At 59.5% G+C, this 22,860-nt stretch overlaps 1 protein-coding gene across 2 annotated transcripts in view; it reads right to left on the bottom strand.

The window, feature by feature from the left end:
* Positions 1-22,116, bottom strand: part of PRKCD (protein kinase C delta) — a 28,436-nt gene extending 6,320 nt beyond the window's left edge. Inside the window, exons 1-12 of one of the 2 annotated variants that reach the window (XM_069473704.1) lie at positions 21,939-22,116; positions 18,632-18,743; positions 6,440-6,562; positions 5,202-5,401; positions 3,813-3,873; positions 3,464-3,626; positions 3,334-3,365; positions 2,152-2,237; positions 1,812-1,941; positions 1,046-1,146; positions 218-419; positions 7-107 (exon numbers count right to left, since the gene is read on the bottom strand). In XM_069473704.1, coding sequence (XP_069329805.1) covers positions 7-107; positions 218-419; positions 1,046-1,146; positions 1,812-1,941; positions 2,152-2,237; positions 3,334-3,365; positions 3,464-3,626; positions 3,813-3,873; positions 5,202-5,401; positions 6,440-6,554 — 1,191 coding nt within the window. In that variant the 5' untranslated portion in view covers positions 6,555-6,562; positions 18,632-18,743; positions 21,939-22,116. Of the gene's footprint in view, positions 1-6; positions 108-217; positions 420-1,045; positions 1,147-1,811; positions 1,942-2,151; positions 2,238-3,333; positions 3,366-3,463; positions 3,627-3,812; positions 3,874-5,201; positions 5,402-6,439; positions 6,577-11,584; positions 11,620-18,631; positions 18,744-21,938 lie in introns of those variants that run through there. The other variant, XM_069473706.1, reaches the window with a different exon arrangement.
* Between the last annotated feature and the right edge of the window lie 744 nt (positions 22,117-22,860).

Genomic DNA, 22,860 nt, shown 5'->3' with positions numbered 1-22,860 from the left:
CCTCACCTTCCCAAAGCTGCCTTTGCCCAGGACCTTGTGGAAGATGAAGTTATCGATCTTGAACTTGTTGCTGCCTTCCCAGATTTTGCCGTAGGTCCCGTTGTTGTCTGCCCGAGAGATGGCACCTCAGACTTGGGTCTCAGTCTGCACAGCTCCCCTCCCCTGGGGCCCAGGAGCGGGCTGGGGTCAGAGGAGAATAGAAGAAGAGACTTGCTACCCATGGGTGATGCCTCCTTCCTTGACAGTGGGAGGGAGGACTGGACCCACTCTGTACCCTGGTGGGAAGCAGGCACTGGAATAGTGGCAATGGGCTCAGCTTCACCTAACGTATCATCACCAGAGACTCCTGGCTTCTTCTCGAAACCCTGGTATACACCAACAGACTCGGAAGGTACTGAGTCCGATTTCCGGGAGGCTCTCTGTTGGAGGGCAGAGGTGGGAGCCAGACAGACATTCCATGGTCAGAACTCCCAGCCCAGAGACAAGAGCCCCAGCCATAACCCCACCCTCAATACCGAAGGGGCCCTCCAGGCAGTGAGCACGCCCGCACACACACACACACACACACACACACTCTCACTCCCGGCACAGAGCAGAGAAGCCTTGCTGGTCTGGAAAGCGCTGATTACAAACAGAAATTTTGTAAATTGAACCCTGTTCTCCCAATCACTCATTCAATAGATATTTATTCGTGTTAACTTCATTTCTGATGGATTCGAGAATTTTACCTTAAAGGTCTATGGCATCCCTCAAGCCCTGCCCACACCCAACCACCCACACCACACAGCCTTAGTTCAGAGCATTCCAAAACCAAATCCTGTGGTCCCCCAGGTTCACCCTCAAATGAGGAACTGCTTGAACAACTAATTTCTCATGAGCACAAGCCCACCTCCCTCTGCTGCTTAAATTCTTGAATTGGATCCTCCAGAAATGTGGTCCTAGGTCTAAAAGCACCCCCAGTGGTTCCCCAGGAGCGGCTATGCCCTGACCCCATTGTCCCCTGACCCCACTGCTCTGTGTCTGGGTCCCCATGATGCCTGCTCACCTGGCTGACTTGGTTCAAGGCCTCTGCCAAAAGCTTCTGGTTGATGCCACAGAGGTTGGCCACCTTCTCCTGGCATTTATGGTGCACGTTCATGCCACAGTCTGGGATGAGGGAGAAATGGGGCTGTCAGTCTCGGGGCTTGGCCAGGGGCAGGGAGGGGTGGAGGAAAGGGCAGGAGAGCAAGAGAAAGGAGGGCTTTGAGGGGGTCTGCTGGATTTCCTGTCTTTAGGAAAACAATGGAACTGAAGCCATCATGAGCACTTCCAATCTTTCATGATTTAAAGAAGGAAAAGGAAAAAGCAAAAGATATGGGACCTAATTCTAAACCCTTGAAAGAATGTCTGGGACAACTTACAGAGGCTGCTTTCCCTAGGGGGTCTCTTGTCTCTTGTCCCTAGGCAAAGCCAGGGGAGGCCAGAGAGGAACGTGGCTGGGTGCCTGCTGGTGTACCCCAGGCCCGGCATAGTAAGCACCTCTGCCTACTTGCCCCACAGGGTGTCTGTCCAGGTCCCACTTCTCCCCCCAGTCTTATGCTTGAGGTGCATAAGCACAGCTCAGAGGGGTGGCCACCCAGCAGGTAAATGGCAGAGCCAGTCAGGCCAGTGGGGAGGGGCCAATGAGGCCCCGCCCACACCAAATCCCCAGATGAGTTTGCTTTGAGCGCAAGGCCCCCCGCCTGTAGTAAGGGTGAGGGCAGCACGAGGTAGCAGCTGGAGTTCACGGGCAGGGGTGGCCCTCCGCCAGCCCGGGAGCTGGGTGCACACACCTTCACACTTTTGTCCCTGCTTCACCAGGCCCCAGAGCAGGCTGCCACAGTGGTCACAGAAGGTGGGGCTCATGTAGTTGTGGACCTTGAACCGGTGCGGCATGTCGATTTTGAAGCGTTCTTTCTGGAACTAGGGGTGAGGGTGTCACAGGTTAAGGGTCACATGCCAGCTCCAGGCCCTTCCTCAACCCTTAGCTCTCCCCCAACCCCACGCACAGCAAGGTCCCAAGCGGGCTCCACAGGAGAGGCGAGGAAAGGCTGAGAAAAATGGGGATGGGGTCAGCCCCCCGGGGAACCCCTCCCACCTGGCCAAGCCCCCCTGCCCTAGGCCCAGCCTCACTATGGTGTCCCGGCTGTTAGCCGCAGTGCCCGTGCACCGGCCGATGATCTTGTCGATGCATTTCTTGTGGATGGCAGCGTTGCATTCTTGAAGAGGCGCAGGCCCAGGAGGGGGATGGCAAGGCATCGGGAGGGGCAGAGTCTGTGAGCTGGCGCCCACTGGCCTAGTCCAGCCCTCCACACAAAGCCACCGTTCTCCCTGACCGCCCACACCCTCACCCCGCAGAGGCCTTGGGCCCAATGCTTGATTTTTCTCCTCCCATCAACCCTCGAAGGAGGGCCCCGGAGAGGACAGGGTGGGAAGGACAGGCCAATCTGCAGGGTCTCAGGGACTAGGGAAGGCTAAGGGGTCCAAGCGTGCAGGGAGGGTGGGCAGAAGTGAGGGGCCGTGGGGCAGGGCACTGTAGAGAGAGAACTGAGGGCAGGAGAGCCCCTCCTTCCCTCTCCCGTGCCCCAGACCCCCAGACATCTAAGCTCCCTCACACGTGCACACGGACACACCCCAGCACAAGGACATCTACACACACAGCAAACATCTGTGGCAATGACAACAGACTTCTTATATTGAACGCTACCACATGACAGGCACTTAAAATACAGCTTTACATATTTTATCCCACTTGATCTTCACAATGACCCTACTCTTAGTTTATAGATGAGGAGACTGAGGAACAGAGAGGTTAAGTAACTTTGCTGAAGGCCCTGCAGCTAGCAGGTGGTAGAGCTGGGATTAAAACCCAGGCAGCCTGGCTCCTGAGGCCGTGCTCACGGCGCCAGCCCACAGTGCCTCCTGCGTGCACACCACGGAGAAAGGCATGCTCCCATCCGTGTACCTGGAGACACCCACGTCTACACAGAGCACGTGCAGCCAGAGGGTGCCACCAGAGGTCCCACAACTACCTCTCCTGGAAAGAGCCCTGATGTGTAGCCTTGGCTGGTTTCTGTGTAAATAACTCTCCCACAGCCCACTTCAGGCTACCAACTTCGTGTTCCCTGAACACACTGCTGCATACACAGACTCTGACGAGGAGAAGCGCACATGCACACACTCAAGTACACGGAGCCCTTGTCCAGCCATCCCAGGGCCGTCCCAGCCTGGAGACAGACTTTCCCGTGAATGCACGCAGGCTGTGCACCCACAAGCACACACATATGCACACACCGGGGCTGCGGAGACACTTACGCCTGCATTTGTAGCCTTGCTTGTTGAGACCCCTGAAAGGCAAATCCCAGGCAGGGTGTGTGAGGGGGTGCCCCGGGGTGGGGGCCCTCCCTTCCCCATACCACCACTGGCAGGCAAAGCCAGCCCTCACCAGACAAATTCTTTGCACACAGAACAGAAGGTGGGCTGCCCAAAGAAGGTGGCGATAAACTCGTGGTTCTTGATGTAGTGGATTTTGGCCTGTTTGATGGCTCCACGGCGGTTCATTGTAGGGAACTTGGCCTCTTCTTCACTACGCATAGACTGTTTGCAATCTGGGGGCCACGGAGTGAAGAAGTCGGCCCTGGCATCTGGGAGGGGCTGCACCCCTGCAGTCCCTCCCAGGGGGGCCCCCGGTCAGATCGCTGAAGGGGGCAGCTTCCCTAAACCTCAGTGTGGGCTCTGGCCCCTGAATCTGGCAGGTGAGCCCTCCATCCCCAGCCCAGGTGGGGCGGTCTTACCCACGTCCTCCAGGAAATACTGCACAGACATCAACACCTTGGCCTGAGGCTGTAGGTCCAGCTGTTGGGGGCCAGGGTGGGGGGGACAACAAGGTCAGTGAGGGCGGGCCTGGGCCAGGCCAGACTCAGAACCCGCCCCCATGGTTGGTCCCCCGAGGCCAAGGGAGCCCCACCAAGCCTAGCCAGACCTGTGTCTGCCCAGCGTGGGCAGGGCCCCGCCCCTGAGCCCCGCCCCCCCACACTGTACCCATGAGTATTATTACATTTGGGGAAGTGAAAGGATCCAGCACACACCCAGCCCAGCCACAGGGCCCTGGGAACAAAGTTGGACGGGAAACTCCCCACCCCCACCCCGCTGCCCCCTTAGCAAGGATCTTAGAATGGAGGGCCCCCACCCCCGTGTGCACAGGCGGAGACACGGACACATCCTAACACTCCTGTGTTGGTTTTCTATGTCGGGGGCTCCTCATACAGGCAGGACAGCCTTAAGGGCAGGACCCGAGCCTCCATTCCCTCACCTCCCCCAGGACTAGATCTGGTGACTGTTGTCCTCCCTTGGGGGAGTGGAGAGAGAGACAGCCCAGCCAGGGGGCCCCTCTGTGTCCCTGCCTGACTGCCGGAAGGTTGGTGCAGCCCTGGCCCCTTCACCCGTTGCTGGAGGCTGACGAGAGCCTCCAGTGGTCACAGGGTCTTTTCTGGTGGAGACATCTTGGTTACATCCCACAGGTAACCCCAGGGGCGTTTCGCCAATGCTGGCATCCTGTGGCCGCCCAGAACACACAGGCAGGTGGACACAGGCGTGTGTGCAGTCTCCATTTCAGCAGGTGAGTGGGCGGGTTCACTGGCCTTCCCCTTCTCCCAACTTCCTGCTGCTAAACATCATAATGTCGTCCTCCAGTGCCTGCCTAGGCCTGGAATATCTGCTAAGATTCCAAAAAGAACCAGAACAATGGGTGCCTTTGAGAAGGGGGCCTGGGGACCTGGTGGCCTGGTGTTGGGGCAGGGACACACCCTTCCCTGCGGTTCAGGATGTTTTACTATGTGCATATCCTGCCTTTTCAAAATTAAAAGGGAAAATGTAGCTGCAGTAAGGAAGATGGCTTTCGTGAGCACCTACTCCGTGTCAGGTTCTGCCATAAGCCCTTTGATCCAGTTGCTCATTTCATCTGAACAACTGACCCGGTGGCTCCTCCTTTTACAGATGCGGAAACAGGGGCTCAGAGATCCGTGATGCAAAGCCAGGCGGCACTGGCTGCAGAGCCGGCCTGGTGGCCAGCGCAGGGCCCAGCGCCCGCAGCTGTGCTCGCTGACCGAGTCTGCACATGCGCACACGCACACACACACATACACTCGTGCACTACCTCAGACGGAGGCTCGCGCGCCCCTCACCCAGAACTCTGCCTTGCCGTTGTTCTTCTTGCAGCGCTCGGCCAGCACCGACACGCCCACGGTCACCTCAGACACCGGCTCCTCGGCTGCCCGCATCAGCACTATCTGGATGACTCGGCCCTCGTAGATGTGGGCATCGAACGTGGACTTCCACTCGGGATACATGGTAGGCTTCTTCTGCACCAGCGTCTTCCCACGCTCTGCAGTGGGGCCAGGCAGGCGAGGTCAGGCCAGGGCCCCTCTGTCCCTCCCTCCTTGGACCTCCATAGCCTTCAGCCCTGATGGAATCTGTGGGCCTCTCCTGCCCTGAGGGCTTGCTGTGGCTCCCCAGTGTCCTCCAGAACACAGAGCTGCCTGTCGCACCTCTAGGACGCCCTGCTAGGTCCCACCTCCAGGCCTTTGCTCCTGCTGTTCCCTCTTCCTGTGACCCACTCGCTCCAGCTCCACTTAAATGTCACCTTCCCTTATGCATCCACTCAGTGTACACGCACTGAGAGCTCTCACGTGCCAGCCACGGTAGCAGAGGCAGAAACACAGCTGAGAGAAGTTAAACCCAGTGCCCATCCTCCCGGATCCCTCCTCCTGGGTGAAGAATGAACCAACTAATTCCTCAAGTAACCTGTTAAGTCACAGCTGTGACGAGATTGAGGACAAAGGCTGGTGGTTCTAGACCTGCCCGTGGTCGAGTGGCCTGACTCAGCCTAAGGATCAGAGAAGACTTCCTGGAGGAAGGGACAGATCAGCTGAGACCTGAGGGACAAGTAGGGCTTCACCAGGTGACAGAAGAAGCAAGAGGGAATGGTGTGAGATGTATGCCTCCACCAGGAAGTCCTCCATGACCCCAGGCTCAGATGGTGCCTTCTCTGGGCTTCCTCATCAGAGGACTCACTGCTTTCTCATGAGTCTGGCTGTGAACCCCATGGGGGCAGGACCAGGTCAGTGCTGGAGCATGATAGCATCCTCCGTGCTCAGCACAGGGCCTGGCACAGATGCACATGTGGAAATTGTCGGGTAAAACAGCTGACAGAGGAGGAGTCAGAAACCCCAAGCCCTAGGGAGGGTTCCATCTGGCCAGTGTTTGAGGCCCTATAGAGACCCCGTGCCCTCTGCTTTCCAGGGTGCACAGTTTGGTGGGGCAAAGAGTCCAGGATGAGGAAGACAAGGGGCCTTCAGAGGTTCTAAGGAACAGGGCAAGGCCCTTCCAGGGCCTCCCACCAGCCCCAGATTCCCAGCCCCACCTGTGCTGAGCGCCTCCTTCATCTTCACGGCGCAGAAGGGCTGGCTCGCCTCGTTCTCGGCCTGCAGGGTGCCCAGCTCGTAGGAGTTGAAGGCGATGCGCAGGAACGGCGCCATGGCGGGGCCTGCAGTGGGGTTGTGCACAAAGAGGGGTGAGGCCAGGCAGCCAATGGGACCAGTAGGGACAGCCACAGGAGGCGCTCAGGGACCCACTCCCCCAGGGCTCCCCCACCACCGGGTTTGGCCCACATGGTGCATAAAATGCACTAGTCCTAGTTGCCAGAGTTAAAAGTTGAGAAGTTTTATGTAAGTCTGCATTTGTGGCATCCCCAGTAAAACTGGAAGAAGTGACATCGCGCCCGCTGGGCAATAATAGCCAGCCAGTGCTGGGACAGCTGGCCTGCACACCTACCCCAGGCCAGGCGCACTCTCTTTACTCCTCTCCAAAACCTGCCTGGGCCCTGAAGGGGTTTGTGTCTGTGACCCCGAGACATTCATTGGGGGAGTCACTCAGTGCCTCCCTCAGCACCCAACCGCCGAGCACCTACTCCACACCAGGTACCCAGTATGTACAGTGCCAGTCGTCACCTGCCAGCAGGGCGGGACGGTGTCCCCTCCTCCCTCCATCCTGCCCCATGCAATCCACTTGGTTTTTGAAGTTTGGGGTTTTTTTGCTCATAACTACTCAGGCAGACAAGCAGGACCAAGATGAACGCCCCCACTTTTCAGACAGGGGAACAACGTTGCACATTCGCCCAGGGCAGCTCCTACACTCCCCCATTCTCACTCTTCCCCAAGTCAAGGGGCTCCTCAGGTTGCCGTTCATGAAAGACACGCAGGTGTGCAAGCACCTACATGGACACTGGCTGCCAGCCCTGGTCTCACACGAGGGTGCTCCGTAACCGTGGTTGGGTGAACTCACGCTCACTCGTGTTTGTGTGCACACATATGTCCTCACTCCATCCTGAACGTAAGCCGGCACTCAGGGCCAGACCCCAGCACACATCCCCCCAACACGTGTGCACACACACACAACAGCTGCCCAGCCCCTGAGAGGGCTCCCTCCAGCTCCTGCACAAGGTAGCTGAGTCTGCTGGAAGCTCCCAGCCCAGACAAGCTCATGGCAAACACTGACCTCAGCCTGCAGCCCAGCCCCGTGGGCCCCGCCAGTCCTCTGAGGCCAGCAGCCAGAGCAGAGGAACCAGGTGGGGCCTGGCTCCTACTTGGTGGGAGTGAGGGTGGGTAAGCAAGCTCACACCTGAGCCCAGGCCCCAAAGCCATCAGCCTGAGATCAGCAGTGGGCAATGAGTGCTGGGTACCAGGCCAGCTGCCACGACCGCTGGGCAGGCAGGGAGGGAGAGCCAGCTGTGGGCTGCTGTTGGCCCCTTCCCAGGCTGGAGCATGCATATGTGTATTGGTGCATGTGAGTTGCATGTGGGCATGATGGGTCTGCATGAGTGTGACTGTACACTGCCATGGAGGTGCGTGTGCCTGCAAGGCCATGGCAGTGGGTGGCACATGGTGGGCACTGAGTTAACGCTGGAGTGAAAAGCAAGCTGCACGGGCCTTGCCTCGAGCATGTGTAGGAGTGTGGGGGTAAGATGTCTTGCTCCTCCTGCTTTGCCTGGTCGGGGGTCCAAGACGTTGAGCACCCACGTGAGTGCTCCCTGGGGTCTGGAATGTTCATCGGCAGGGCATCTGCACAGCACACACTTGTCACAAGTCTGTGCCTGCACACCCAGGGCCTGACCCCAGCAGACTCAGCTCAGCCTCATGCTTCCTCACAGGAGAACCTGGAGACCCAGCTGGGGCAGGAAGTGACTGCTGCGTGCTCAGAGCACGAGGGCTGAGGGGCAGGTGGACAGAGATAAAGGAGCCCGTGTGCTGCAGGGCGCCAGGGCTCAGGCCTGTCGTGATGACGAGAGCTCAGAACCCGTGTAGGATGAGGGCGGGTCTAAACCCAACAGGCCTCAGGGAGGGGTCCTCTTATCACAACCAGCCCTCTCACCTGCAGCACCCATCCCTCACCTGTGCACCTCCCGTCACAGTTTACTAAGTGCACTCACATCCCCCACCCCATCCAGTCCGCCTGCCCAACAGCCTGGGAAGACAGTGCTGGTTACTGACCCTGCCTCTCACACAGGGAAACCGAGCCTCCAGGAACACAGGCAGCTCATCCTGGGGCACTGGGTGCTCCACACCCCTGCTGGCCACCGCCTCCTCCCAGCCACATCCCCTTGGGGGCCAGCCCTGATGGCCTGCATGGAGGAGGCGCGGATCAGAGAAGCCCCAGGAGGCTGAGGCAGAGCCTAGGACCAGCCTCCCCCGCCAGCCGTGCAGGCTGCCTGCCAGCGCTCCCAGCTCTCACTCAGGGCAGCTGCTGCTCACGGTCACAGGCACTGGAGGGAAAACCACAACCACAGCGGGCCCAGGCCCCAGCCCTAAACCTGCACAGCCAGGCCACAGCACCACGAGGACAGGGGACCCATGGTCTTTGTGGGCTACCACAGGGCTACCTGGCAGTAACCCTAGGGTTAGATCACCCAGCCCTAACTTCCCAGGGCAAAAACTAGGGCACAGGCTCTGGCCAGGTTCTGCCACCTCCTCTGCCCCCAGTTGTAATACCCAGACCCTGGCATCTTCTTGCATCAAAGTGTGAGCCTGACAGGTCCTGGGCTTCTCTGGGCCACAGGCCCCCTCTGTATAAGAGAGTCAGAGTCTGTCCACCTACGTCGCAGAGTATCTGAACAGTGAACAGTGGTGGGGAAAAGAGGGGGTGAAACAATGGCACAAAAGCAAGGTGTGCTGACTATTTATAGCCCCCATGCAAATCGGCCCAGGCCCACAGGCCCCAAAGGAAGGCCACTGGCTCAGCCCCAGACTCGTCGCTGCTCTGCAGGGCCATGGGGGTGGCAGGGGCTGGACCCCACATGGCCTCCATGGGGATGACTGTTTTGGCTGCCTGTGGGCTCCTAACCTCCATTCTCCTGCTTCTCTAACCCGTGGCAGAGCCAGCACATTGGACTCAGAATGAAAGTGTCTTGGTGTGAATCTCAGCTCCACCACTTAAAAGAAGGACAGTTCTTTTCTGAGGCAGACAATGTACCAGATTAGCCTTATAATTGCATTCGCTTACTTTATCCCTGTTCAGAGCCAGGAGGTGGATATTTTACTAATGAAGAAACTGAGGTTGAGAGAGGCTAAGCGACTTGCCCAAGGTCACACAGCCAGTCAGTGGCAGAGGGGTTTGAATCCTGGCCTGACTGATGTTACAGCCCATGTTCTTCACAGTATACCATGTTGGGAAGAAGAGACGAAAGGAGAGAAAAGGGTAGAGATGGAGATAGATAAATGTGCCAGAAATAGCACTTGCACATGCACACAGACAGAGAAAATGGGGAGGTAAGGGCACCAGGAGACAAGTACCCTGAGCCGACCAGAGTCTGTCTACCCATTCCCCCCAGGCTGGTCCCAGACCTGACCTTGAGGACCCCCTGTCTTTGCACAATGAAGGAGGTACACGCCCCTGAACTGCTGTCTTCCCCTCTTGTCCCAGCTGCTTGGACCAGCCTCGGGTTCCTAAAACCTGGAGAAGGCTGGGCTGAGCTGGATCCCAGCCCCAGCGAATGGGGGTCTCCTGGCCGTACTCCCCACCCCGCCCTGGCCCCGCAGCCCAGAGGTAAGGAAAGGTGGTAGCCCGGCCAGGCCAGAGCGGGCGGGTCACCTCCCACGGGGCAATTGGAAACCTGTTCCCAGCCAGTACAGGGCAGCGGGCAAGGCCTCAAGGTGACCAGAATGACTGTGAGGTCGGAGCTCCTGGGGCACAGAGGGTGGCCCCCGGTGGACAACGATGTGTGTTGCGCATCCACGCGTGTGCTGGCGTGTACCAACAGAGGCGGCTGGGGCTGGAGACGGGGCCTGAGGGCTGCCATCTAGACCAGGAATGCATTCTCTGATTTTTCTATACCACGTCTAACTTATTTGATAACAGTTTTGTCAAAGATGAAAAATAAAACCCAACAGCCAAAACATCTGCAAGAGATGGGTCTTCAGAGACTGACATGTCCACCTCCTCATTGTACAGAGGGGGAAACTGAGGCCAAGGTCCTCCTGGCTCCTAGACCTGGCCTGGTCCCCTCCACCCCAGTCCTTTGTTGGGTTCAGTCCTGCTCACAGGCCACAGGGGACGGAGAGGAGAGGTCTTGGTCATACCGCGGGGGGAGGGTGTGGGTGTGGAGGGGGCTCCCGCAGAAGCGGCTGTGTCTGTGGGGACACATGAGGTGGCAGGCTGAGGTCAAAGCAAGGGCAAGGAAAGACTGCAGTGGGCCTGGGGTCTGGCTCCCTTGAACAGGCCCCCTGGGGAGCGGGCTATGCCTCTCACGCCACCTCATGCAGGCCTCTCCCACACACACCTGACACCTGCCCATGAAAGGTGCCACCTGCTGCCAGGCAGGACTGGGTGGCAGGCGGCAGCACAGTAGGGGTGTTTCCAAGAATGCTGACTCTGCGTGCAGGGGGCCCACTGTCCAGCCTGCATCTCCTTGAGGGGGTGAATAAAGAGGGGAGGGGGAGACAGAGGCCAGGCCAGGAAGAGGAGCGAGAGGTGGGGTGATCGGCAGGAGGGAGCAGGGCTGGCCCTGGCAGCGTGGCAGGGCGAGGGGCCCAGGCATGGCGGAACTGCCAGGCCAGGCAGGCAGGAAGGCAGCGGTGGCTAGGCTGGGAGGCCACAGGGGTTTCACAACCCAGGAAATGGGCCAGCAAGAGGAACAGGAGGTGGGAGGGAAGGCCCAGCAAGACCCTTCAAGGCTCCTCCACAAAAGCCCGTGACCCGGTCCCCACAGACCCAGCCCTGTGCTAGGATAAGAACCAGACCCATGGTCTCAGGTCACAGCCAAGTCCCAGAGCTTCCCATACCTACTCCTCCCCAGGACTGGCACCTCACCCCCCAGGCAGGGCCTCCTTGTCCCCTCACCCCCACAAATAGTAGCCCTTCCTCCCCTTCCCCAGCAGCCTCTCCCAGCTGTCACCACCCCTGGTCCTCCCCCCATCTATTTCTCTCGAAGCTTGCAACCTCCTAGGCTCTCACCGCCCTTGGAGAAAGCCCAGACCTCAGCCTGGCATTCGAGGCTCCCCATACCCCAGCCTGCCCTGCTCTCTGCCTCAACTCCCACCTCTGGGACATGTGTCTCTATTCAAGTCCCTGAGTTTTTGTCCGTGCTGTTCCCTCAGCCAGGATGTCCTTCTCCTGAATTCCCATGTGTCCTTCCAGGCAGTTCTAAAGGCCAGCCTGGGGGATCCTCCCCCACCTCCCAGGAAGGTAACCTGTGCAGGTATCTGGCTTATTCATGCTGAGGACCTGGGTTTTTTCTGGGTAGTGTCTCTGCCTCTAGCTCAGCCTCCTCAGCCCTGGCTTCTGGGGGCGTTTCAGAAACCCCACTGCCAGGCCCCACCAGCCCACAGGAATTCCACGGGAATCAGTAGTGGGGCCCAGACAGCACGACCGTACCTTTTGCAATTGCAAAGGGAGTTGCACTATCCTAAGAATCCAATGAAAGATGGGTGTCCTCTTCCCCAGAAAATGCACCCACATGGTGACATGATTCTGTACACGACAGGGCGGGAGCTGTGGGCCCCAAAGGCCCACCCCAGCCCCAGGTCTTCCCCAGCCCTCCTCAATCCCAGCCAGAGAGTGGTAGGGAGTAAAAGGGACTGGGGTCACATGGGGCTGGATGGCCTTCAATCTGAGGGGTCATCAGGGACATCCCAGCCCACCCTGCCAGTGGGTCTGGAAGGGCCAGAGGGGCAGGACTTGGGACCCTGGCTGTCATCGGCTCACAGCCCAGGCCTGCCACCATGTGTGGGGTAGGACCTCCTCGGGGTATAGCCCCCGAGGCACCCCGCTAGCCCTAGGATTTAGGAAGCCCTGGGCTCAGCCAGAGGGAGGGCTCCAGGTACCCCTGAGAAGGGAACAAAGGCTCCTTCATGGAGGAGCCCGAGAGCCAGCTCCTGCAAGGACAAGGGGGCCTCTGTGAGAAGCCAGGGTGGGGGTACGTCTGGGCCTCTCCAAGAATAACCGCACACGTGTGTACACACAGGCACACCCACCAACCCAAACACGTGGGAGCCCCATTTGAAGTCGGACACACACACACACACACACACATCGTAGCCACAAGCACATTACACACTCCTGTGATGACTCAGTAGCACGCACAGAAACACACCCCCACTCACCGGCTCTCACATGTCAACAGACATCCAGGCCCACATAGACCACGCCCAGCCACACAGGATCCACATCCACATGCACATGGGTGTCGCAAGTCACAACACACACACAGAGACGCTCCAGGCAGACAGAAACAAACACACACACGCCTGACTAGGGTCTGGCAGCAAGAAAGTCCACATGCAGCCCCCAGGCACAATGGATGGGGACGGGGGAGGGGGCAGGCAGGGCAGCTGGGTGTCAGGCCAGGCTGGGCCTCCCCGCTGGGGGAAGTGGAGAAAGCCCCTTCTGGTCCAGAGCAAAGTCCAAAGTGTGTAAAGGAAGGAGTGGGCTGGTCAGGCACAGCACTGGGCAGGCCTCCGCCCGCCCTCAGGGCCCTCAGGGGAAGTCAGCTGAGGCTGAGGACAAGGTTGGGGGTCACAGGTGGCAGTCACAGGCCAGGTGCACAGGAGGAGGGGAGGGCTTGAACCTGTGCTGGTGGGGACAGCCATGCCAGGCACTGCACGCATGAGCCCCATGAGCCCCAGGCTCACTGTGCAGAAACTGAAAGAGAGATTGAGCAGATCAGCCGAAGCCACAAAGGCAACGGGGCAGACCCGGGGAAGGGGGAGGGCACCGCCAGTGCCAGTCCTGGAACTGCCACCTGGCCTCCAGCAGGCGAGGGCATGTTTGGAGGTGGGAACAGATCCTCCACCAGCCCCCAGTGGATGGGTCCCACTCCTTAGCCCTCTCTCTCCCACACAGAGGCCCCATGGTGTTCCTGATCGCTCACAACAGGAGACAATTGTTCTGTGTTTGGGAGAAGGCAATACGGCCACTGAGCCTTTTGCCGTCCATCCCTGGGGGGTGGGTAGGGCCCAGAGGATGCCGCCCTACTTCAGAGATCTCGAGAAAGCTGGGAGAGAGGAAGCACCGTCCCACGTGGTGCGCCACCCCACACCGGGCAGCGAACAGAGGAACCGGAGAGCTGGTTCAGATCTGGTGCCCTGGGTGCCCTGTGAACTTGGCCAAGCGGCTCTGGTGGCTCATCTTTAATGTGGGACTGATTACGGCCTGCCCAGGGGGTTGTGCTAAGCACAGGGCCTGGCACAGAGGCAGTGATAACACATGGAAGCTGTCACCATTGTCACGACTGTCATCCTCACACCTGGCCCTCTCCCCAACTGCCCTACCAACCTCTCCAGCTGCCTCTGGTAGCCCCAGGGGCCTCCAGACTTCCTTGAATCAGTGGGAAAAGAGGTTCAAGCCACGTGGGGTGCCCTGTGTGCCCTGCTGCTTTGGGAAGAGCCTGGGCTGAGTGAAGGTGGCCTGAGCCCACTGGCAGAGCCCAGCCACTGCTGCCCCTCTCAGGGCTCCACACTCCCCATCTGGACAATGGAGACTTCTGAGGTTTCTCCAGCCCTGATACTGGAGGACCCTGAGATCCTCCTCCCGCCCCCAACCCTGGCCCACAGCCCACACCACCAGTTATCTGATCGGCCGTGGGCCTTGGCGACTGGCTGCTCCGCTCTACCTGTTTACCCAACATGGCCATAGACATGATCCAAAGCTTCCGGGGCTGTTGTGAAAACAGCGGCTCAGCCACCGCAAGCCTGTCCTCGTAGGTGCCTTGGCAGGGACCTTCGAGGGACAGTCACCCCAGCCCTGTGCCTGGGGCCTCTCAGACTTCCCCAGAGAAGGTCTGCTGAGCCCTCTCCTCCCCAGCCCAGGCTTTAGAGCCTCAGTTCTCCACCTTGGGCCCACACCCTCCTGAACTCTAGGCTCACGGCCCCACCTGCCTCCCAAAGTGACCACTGAATGACCCCACAGGCGCCCAAACTGCCAAGGCAGCCCACTGAGCTGCCTCCCCAGGGCCCTCCCCACCCAGCAAGACCATCACGCTGCCAGCCTCTGCATGTGCAGTCTGTCCACATGTCCCCTCTTCTTCCACCTTCTGCCCTGTCCTGGCTCCCACCATGTCCCCGGGCTCTGCACCTGCCTGCTCACTGCTCCCCACCCTCTACTCTGGCCCCACGGTCCCTCAGCTCCAGTCACCAGACGGGGCTTTTAAAACAGTAAAGCAGATCTTGTCAGCCCCTGCCCAAGCCTGCAGTGTTTCCCACTGCCCCTCTGATAAGCCCAGACCCCTCCCCCGGCCTCCCCCACACAGCCCGCTCCCACTACCTCCCTGACCTCAGGGCTGCCCCCTCAACTCCTGTGCCCCAGCCACACTGACCCCTTTCGGTTCCCTGAACAGCCAGTTCCTTCCCGATTCGGAGCCTCAGTGCTTGCTGCTCTGCTCTCCTGCCCCACCCCCACCCCACACAAGGGCTCCTTCCCATCACCCGGGTCTCACAGGAGACTCCCTGATCTGCCCTTTTCACAGATGAGGCAACCAAAGAGCAGTCCCGTCCCCGGCTCCAGGGCACACAGCCAGTAAGCATCGAGCCAGGCTTCAGCCCGGTCTGTCTGTGCCCACAGCAGCCCTGCTCCTCCTAAACCTCAGGATGCCCCACACTCAGCCCAGGCCTCGCCCTCCCCCACCACTGTCATTACTGCTCCCGGCACGCCACACGCCCAGCCTCCTGGCCCCAAATAGTGAAGGCCAATGCTCGCCCAACCCTCACTGGGCTGACCTTCTGCATGTCCCTGGGACAGGCAGGCCCCTGCCCCCAGCCGCCACGTGTCAAGGACATGTGTAGAGGGGATCTCTAGCTCTCCCGACTCTTCATCATCCCAGATGCCTGTCCCCTCCCCAGCCCAAAGGCTGACTCCAGAAGGACAGGCGGGCTGGCAGGAGGGCTCACCACCCACCCCTCACTCCCAGCCACTCTCCAAAACCACGTCCTGCAGGAGGCCAGAGCGGGCGGCCCGAGGGGAGCCCTGAGGGGCAGCAGGCAGCTGCAGACTGCTTTCCCTTCCCCATACGCCTTTGTCACAGGATCTGTTTCTCTCCCTTTGAAAGGGAGTGAGGGGGAGAAGCGCAGGCAGGGGCTGGGCTGCTGGGTGGGCCGAGCTGTGCAGCCAGGAGCTCTTCTCCTCAGAGGACACGGAACCTACTGAAGTGACAGCCCTCCCCACCTTCTGGCATTGCCACTGGAGGCAGAATCGAGGGGGACGAGGGAGCCAGAGACCTGGCTTCTCAGTCAGATGGGCTCTGCAGCCTCCTGGCCCTGCGACACTGTGACAATACTAACCCCCTCATCGGTGCCACTTGCTATTTTTTGAATCGTTACTGTCAACCAGGCACTAAGTGCTTTATATAACTACAGTTTCTACTTACTAAACACTAACAACGTGCCAAGAGTGGTGCCAGCTACTTTGCATACAGTAACTGTTATTTCCAGCATAATCTCATGAAGACGGATGCCATCATCATCTCATTTGTCAGAGGGGAAACCTGAGGCACCGAAGTGGCAAAGCCACTTGCCAGGCTCATTCACACAGTTCTTGGAGCTGCCTGATCCCTGAGATGCAGCCCAGCCATCACCACTCCCAGGGGCATGTCTTCCAGAGCCGGAACTCCTGAGCCCAGGCCTGCAGGCCCCGAGCAGGAAGGAGCCAGGCTTTCGGGGGCTGTAGGGGAGGTCGTGGCCTTGGCCCCTTCCCCTCTCCTAGAGCCCGCAGCAAGGCCTGGGCAGCTCTGGCAGGAAAAAGCCTGGTCAGTCAGCCTAACCCTCTGGCCAGACGCTGCTCCCTGGGCAGGCAAGGCAGGGGTGGGCAGGCCACATGCAGAGGGATGGTCAGTCCCACTCTGAAACCACTTCCTGGGCAGCCCAGAGGAAGTGAGCCTCCGGAAACGACTCGGACAGACAGGCCTCTTCCCTGGGCCCAAGCCTTAAAAAGTGGACAGACCACTCCAGGAGAAGAGTACCCTGCCTGCTTCCCAGTCCCCAGAGCCCAGCAACCCCACTCTCTCCGGGCACATGGACAGAGGAGTTTACAGGACGCCCACCCTCCTATGAGCACCTCAGGCCCATGACTACTTCCTCCTCTGTGGCAACGGCCACACACAGTGTCACTGCAGTTCACATGGCCCCTCCCTCACCCCCTTATCTCCAATGTCAAGCCCTGGTCAGCCTGGGGCCCTGGGCCAGGTTGGCAGGGTAGCTGTTGAATGTCTGGGCGGAGCTCACTTCCCAGTGTGGCCCACCCCCCTTCGAGTCCCTGTGATCACAGCCACACCTGGACCCCCACCCTCAGGTGCCTGGGCTCCCCTTCCAGACCCAGAATGGGCACAGTGTGGTGTGTGGGGGCAGGTATCTAAATTCATGGATGCCAACAGTAACAAGGTAAGTACCTGTGCATGTGTTTCAGTGTGTCTGTGGGTGGGTGCAGGTAAGTACCTGTGTCCCTGTGTGCCCATGTGCGTGCTGCGTGTGCAGGTATGCGTGCCCAGTGTGGCCTGGCTTTCTGTAGCCCTGTGTGAACATGTGCATGTCTGTGCCTGCCAGGGAGGTGATGTCTGAGGGTTGAAAGTAGGCTGGCTCCAAGGCTAATTGAACTCCTTTAGGAACGACACTAAGTGCCAGGAAGGCTAGCTCCCCTGAACTCAGGTGGCAGAGGCCCTCAGACAGCCAAGGGCACTTCACCTCCTCCCCACCAGGTTTGGGCGTAGGCTGAATGAACAGAAGGCCCAGTGAAGACCCTGCTCTTTTGTTGTTGTTTTTTAAGAGACAGGGTCTCGCTCTGTTGCCCAGGCTGGAGTGCAGTGGCACAATCATAGCTCACTGCAGCTTTAGAACTCCTGGGCTCAAGCGATCCTCCTGCCTCAGCCTCCCGAGTAGCTGGGACTATAGGTGCGTGCCACCATGACCAACAGGCTAATTTTTTGTTTTTTTGTAGAGACAGGGTCTTGCTATGTTTCCCAGGCTGGTCTCAAACTCCTGGCCCCCAGTGATCCTCCTGCCTTGGCCTCCCAAAGTGCTGGGATTACAGGCATGAGCCACGGCACCCAGCCAAGGCCCCACTCTTGCTCTGCCACTGCTGCCACCCCAGAGGTAAGGGCCCTGACCTCTTCCCCTGCCCAGAGTCAGGCCCAGGAAGCCCAGCCCTCTCAGGTCTACTCACCATCAACCCCAAGACCTACAGGTGCCTGACAGCCTGCAGGGGTGGGCATAGGGGGTTGATCGGGGAGGACTCCTGGAGGAAACACCATCTTTGCCATCCCCTTATTGTCACTGCCAGGTTCCAGGTTTCCTCAGCACCCACCCCACCCCCAGAAACCTGCTCACTGGGGCCCTGGATATCCAGTGAGTAACTCACAGTGGTATTTTCATTGTAACGGGGGCTAGAGAGGGCAAGGTTGGCCCCCAAAGGAGGGATTTCTAGCTTTGTGAGGGGCCTCAGAGAGACTGCAGCCTTCCTTCCCCAGCACTCCTTGGAGACTCTGCCAGCTCCCCCCTGAACCTGGAAGCTGGAAAGAGGGGTTTAGAGCCCCTCCTCAGGCTTCAGATAGGCTATGGAGATGGAGCAGAGCTGGGGCACAGAAGAGAGCTCAGTTGTGCCAGGAGCTGGGAACCCCGCTCTGTCCCCTGCGCAGCATCCAACCCACTGTGGGGCCCAGGGTGAACCTCAGTTTCCTTGTGTGATGAGGATAGTCTGAGGCAGATACGAGCGGCCATGGAAAAGCTGATACATCTACCCTCAACCCTTGGCTCATATGCCATCTTCTCCCTAATTGACAAGAAAAGTGTCACCACTTCTTGCCCCAAACTACTGGTGGGCCCCAGTCCTCTGAGCTCCAAGGCCAAAGCCTTCCCTGAGCCAGAGCCAGGTTCTAGGCAGGGAGCTCCTTATGGGCAGGGAGCCCCTCCTAGGCAGGGCAAACAGCTGCCACCTCTGGACACTCAAGCCCCACAACCAGATCGAGGATTCTGCATGCATGTCCCCCACCCCCATCCAGCCCTACAGTGGAAGGGGAGGAGCTCAAAGAGGAAGGCCACTCCTGCACACTGTCCGTCTGTCGAAGAGGAGTCAGTCCTACCTGGGGCTCCGCTCCTGCTTGTCCTTTGTCCTAGCTGCTGCTGCCACTGCCACACACCAACCACCGGGAGAAAGAGACCTGCCCCCCTCGCCTGGGCCAATTCTCAGCAGACCTGTAAGAACAGAAGAAAACAGTTGAGCTGGGAGGGACTGCCAAACAGTCTCTCCCCATCAGCCGACCTCAGCAGGGCTGACACAGCCCAGTTCCATCTCACCTGGCCCTAAGACCTCAGGCCTCTCTGGACTTGGCTTTCTCTTCTCTAGAAATGGGGTGCTGGGCCCAACTTTTCCTGGGTACCGGCTAGGTGTCCACTCCATGTTAGAGGTAGAGAACACCGTGTCCCTGCCCTCAGAACATTTCCAGCCTGGTGAGTAGGCCAACAGACAGAGCAAAAAGCTGTTCTTGACCCTCCTGTCTATGGGAGGCTGCCCTGCAGGCCCAGGAGTCCTAGGATGAAACCGGGCACTTTATGGCCTGGGGCAATTCCTCTGAGCCTCAGTTTTTAAAATGGGGAAAATACTAGCACCCCTCTCCTCAGGTGGTTCCAAGTCTCCAGTGATGTGGCGTGCCAGCTCCTGTGCTGGACTCACGTTGAGAGTGCCAAATGGAATAGCGACATTTTCTTATCCCTTGTTTTAAACCTTACAGTTCAGGTGATTCTTACATCACTATTGTGCCCATTATATAGCTGTAAAAACTGATGCCTGGAGAAACACTGGAAGGAAAGAATGGCAAAGGCAGCGAGGTGCCCTGGGTCTCCTGGCTGAAAGGCCTGAGTATTTACTCTGCAGGCCAGGCCAGACCTCCATAAACGATACTCCTCCCCAGATGTGAGCCCCTCTCCCAGCTGAGGACCCCCATCACTACTCCCTAGGGACAAAGGCATCCTCAGGCTTTATTATTTTTTTTTTGTCTGCACTTTAAATTATTTCTAATTTTAATTTAAACTCCAATTAGCTGTGCCAGCTAAACGGTGTCAGTGCCCTTAAGTCATGACTCCGAATCACCCCTCTCCCCTCTTTCCCCTGGTGGCGGAAGGATTGTCATGTGGGCTGAACAGGGCTGGGTCCTGGGGGCTCTGTCAGCACTCCCTCCCTCCCATAAGCAGCCTGGTCAAGGGGATGATAGGGGGCAATAGACACATCATAGGCAGGAAACTGGGTTGGGGACTCTCTGGGCTTTCATTAGCCCCACCTCCCAGGAGAACCCTATACAGCTGGGGTGTGGTCACCAAATAAGACTTAGCATGTGCTGTGCTCTCACTATGGGCCAACGCTATGCTAAGGACCTTTGACACAGGACCTTTAGTCCTCACGACAACTTTCCATGCTACAGATAACTCAACCTTAGAGAGCCCTAGCTTGGGTCTCCTACTCTTAATAGGCACAGCAAGTATTTGAGCCCAGGTCTGTCTTGTGCCCAGAGCCCGAGGTCTTTCTTGATCATAACACTACAAACCCCAAGACTTGCCCTCTGGCTCTCACTGCCTCCCCAAGGTGCTGCGTGCACACCACACCCTCACAGTGTCCCACGTGCTCACACACACACCGGGCTCTCACCTTCCCGCCCAGCACTGTCACCACACACCTTGTCACACCCCCTCCTGCTGCTGACACCCACGCCCAAGCACTCTCAGTTCCCCACAATCACAGTCACTCCCCAAGCACACCCTGGCAGTCTCATACAGTCAGAGCGTGTCTGCCACCGGTCATGTACTTCCACTGTGGCCCCACACTACCAGGTACAGCTACTCAAACACCTCCACACCTCACACACACAACCACACACATGCATGCCACACAGCTGCCCTCTGCCGGCCTGCCCGCCACACCCAGCTTGGTCAACAGCAGGAACGAGGAAACCCAAGAGACCAGTCCTCTCCCTTGGTGACCAGGTCCGTCTGGTCACAGCAGCTCAGTGGCAGAGGGAGAGGAAGAACCACATGTGAGTGCACACACATAAACACACTCATATAGATACTTTCACACATTAGCCCGGTGGGCTGGGATCCCAACACCAGGGGCTCCCACAATTAATGGATCTAAGGTACTCACGGAGAGCTGGTCACCATGATACACCCAGTGTGCAACACTGAACCTTCCAGACACACAGGGACACACATACGGGCAGGCAAAGATATACACACACATACACAGAGGGGACAAAGAACACACCAAGCCATGGTATACAGTTGCAAAGGACACACACAGCCTCAGGACACACAAGCAGACGTACATATATACAGGCAAGTCACACATGTGAAAAAGAATATGCACGCACAGGGGCAAGTTCCACAGTGCCAAAGAACACAGAAGGAGACACACACACACAACATACCCACAAGCCAAGATACAGGCAACTCAGCACAAGGAGACAGGGTCCCTGCATACAGGGTAGGGCCCCCCAATTCATACCAAATCCTTCTGTCCAGTTTAGGTAAGGGTTCAGTGGGGCTCTTTTGGGGAAGTGGGAGCAGTGCTGATGTTTGCCTCCTCCCCTCCACTGGCTGGTCCCCCCACGGGGGGCGGCATCTGGGTTAGCAGGCAGGGAAAGACCGCACCAGGCAGGGGCCACCAGGGCAGGGGACTGAGAGGGGCGGAGGGGCAGGAAGGCGGATGGTTGAGACTGGAGCCACGCCCAGCCGAGAGACCGACCCAGAGACGAGAAAGACTCCAAGACTGAAAGAGAGACCAAGGAGGAGGCGCCGCGCAGGTCGGGCCGGCTGGGACCCAGGCGAGGGAGGGGAGGAGTCGAGCCCCGGCGGGCGGCCCGGCCTCGGCGGGGCGGTAGAAAAGGAGAGGAGGCTGGACAGGCAAGGGGAGGCGAGCGTGGGCCGGGGGCGCGGCTCCGAGAGGACAGGATCAAGGGGGCGGCAGGGTGGGGGTGGGGCGAGGGAACACGCGGAGGGCGAGGGACAGACGGAGCGGGTCTGGCGAGAGGCGGACAGGCGAACACAGAGCGGGTGGGAACAGACGGACGGACACAGGGCCCCGGAGAGATTCGGAAGGGACGCACAGACCCCTTGGAGGAGCGGGGGACACACAGGAGGGTAGAGGGGCCGGGAGCTGTCGGACGAAAGCCGACAGTGTCAGCCCCCACTGTCCAATGGCTGGACGGACGGACGGACCGACGGACGAAGGGACAGAGACACCGGCGAGTCTCGGCGCACGGCGGGACTTTCACTGGCCGCAGCTCAGTTTTTCAGTTTCAGAAACGGGAAACGGGGACCGGAGCGGGGAGGGGGCAGGGAGGGCGTCGCGCCCTCGGGGTAGCGCGGATCCCGCGCCCGGGCCCAGTTCTCACTCACCTCCGTGCGCAGGGCCAGGCGCCGAGGGTCGCGGCGGCGGGGGTCCGGCTCCCCGCGCGGCTCCGGGGCGCGCGCGCGGACGGGGGTCGGCGCGGGCCCGATGCGGACGGGCCCAGCGGCCAGGGAGGTACGGCCCGGCCCTCGGCGCGGCGGGCGGATGCCGGGGTCGCTCGGGGGTTCTGGGCTGCCGCCTCTCGCTCGGGCGCCGCGGCACACGGAAGTGCAAGGGGGCGGGGCGGCGCGACCTCACCCAGGTGCCGGCCCGGCCCGGCCCCGCCCCCGAGAGGGTCCGCCCCTCCCCCAAGAGGGTCCGCCCCTCCGAGGCCCCGCCCCGGCCAGCTGGGGGTCGCGGGTACCGCGTCTCTCAGCCTCTGGCTGTGAGGGTCGGTCTCCCGGCTTCTCTGTCCTTCTCTGCACACTTCGCCTCCCGCTTGCCATTAGCGCGCAAGCCAGCCCCCGCAGGGGCCCCCATTTTACGAAGGAAGACGCCGAGGCCCGGGGGCGGCGCCCCCAATACACAACCGGGCCGAGGAGGCGCCCGCGGGGGTTCCCCGGGTCCCCACGCCCACGCCCGGGACTCTCCGCCGGCCAGCTGGCCCGCCTCGCCTGGCCTCACTCCTCTTCCTGTTGGCTGGAGCGCGGCCGCGGCCGGCTCGGTGCCCGCCGCCAGGCCTGCCGGTCCCAGCCTTGCCCCAAAGAGGGAGCTGGTTAGACTCCAGGGCTCTCGCAGGTCTGCCGCTGCACTGCTAGTCCCACGGCTCTGGGAGCTGCCGCTAACCCGATCTCCCAGTCTTCCACTCTCTTGCCCCCACCTTTGAGAGGTCCCCATCGCCCCTGGCAGGCACCTGAACTTCTTTTCCAGACTTGGAACTTGGTTGTCATACATAAGTCATTCATTCACTCATTCATTTATTCATTCACC

Source organism: Eulemur rufifrons, chromosome 7 (assembly GCF_041146395.1).
Source record: "Eulemur rufifrons isolate Redbay chromosome 7, OSU_ERuf_1, whole genome shotgun sequence".
Lineage (NCBI taxonomy): Eukaryota > Metazoa > Chordata > Mammalia > Primates > Lemuridae > Eulemur > Eulemur rufifrons.
The sequence above is the reverse complement of the archived record's forward strand: the minus strand, read 5'-3'. Positions and strand labels throughout refer to the sequence as shown.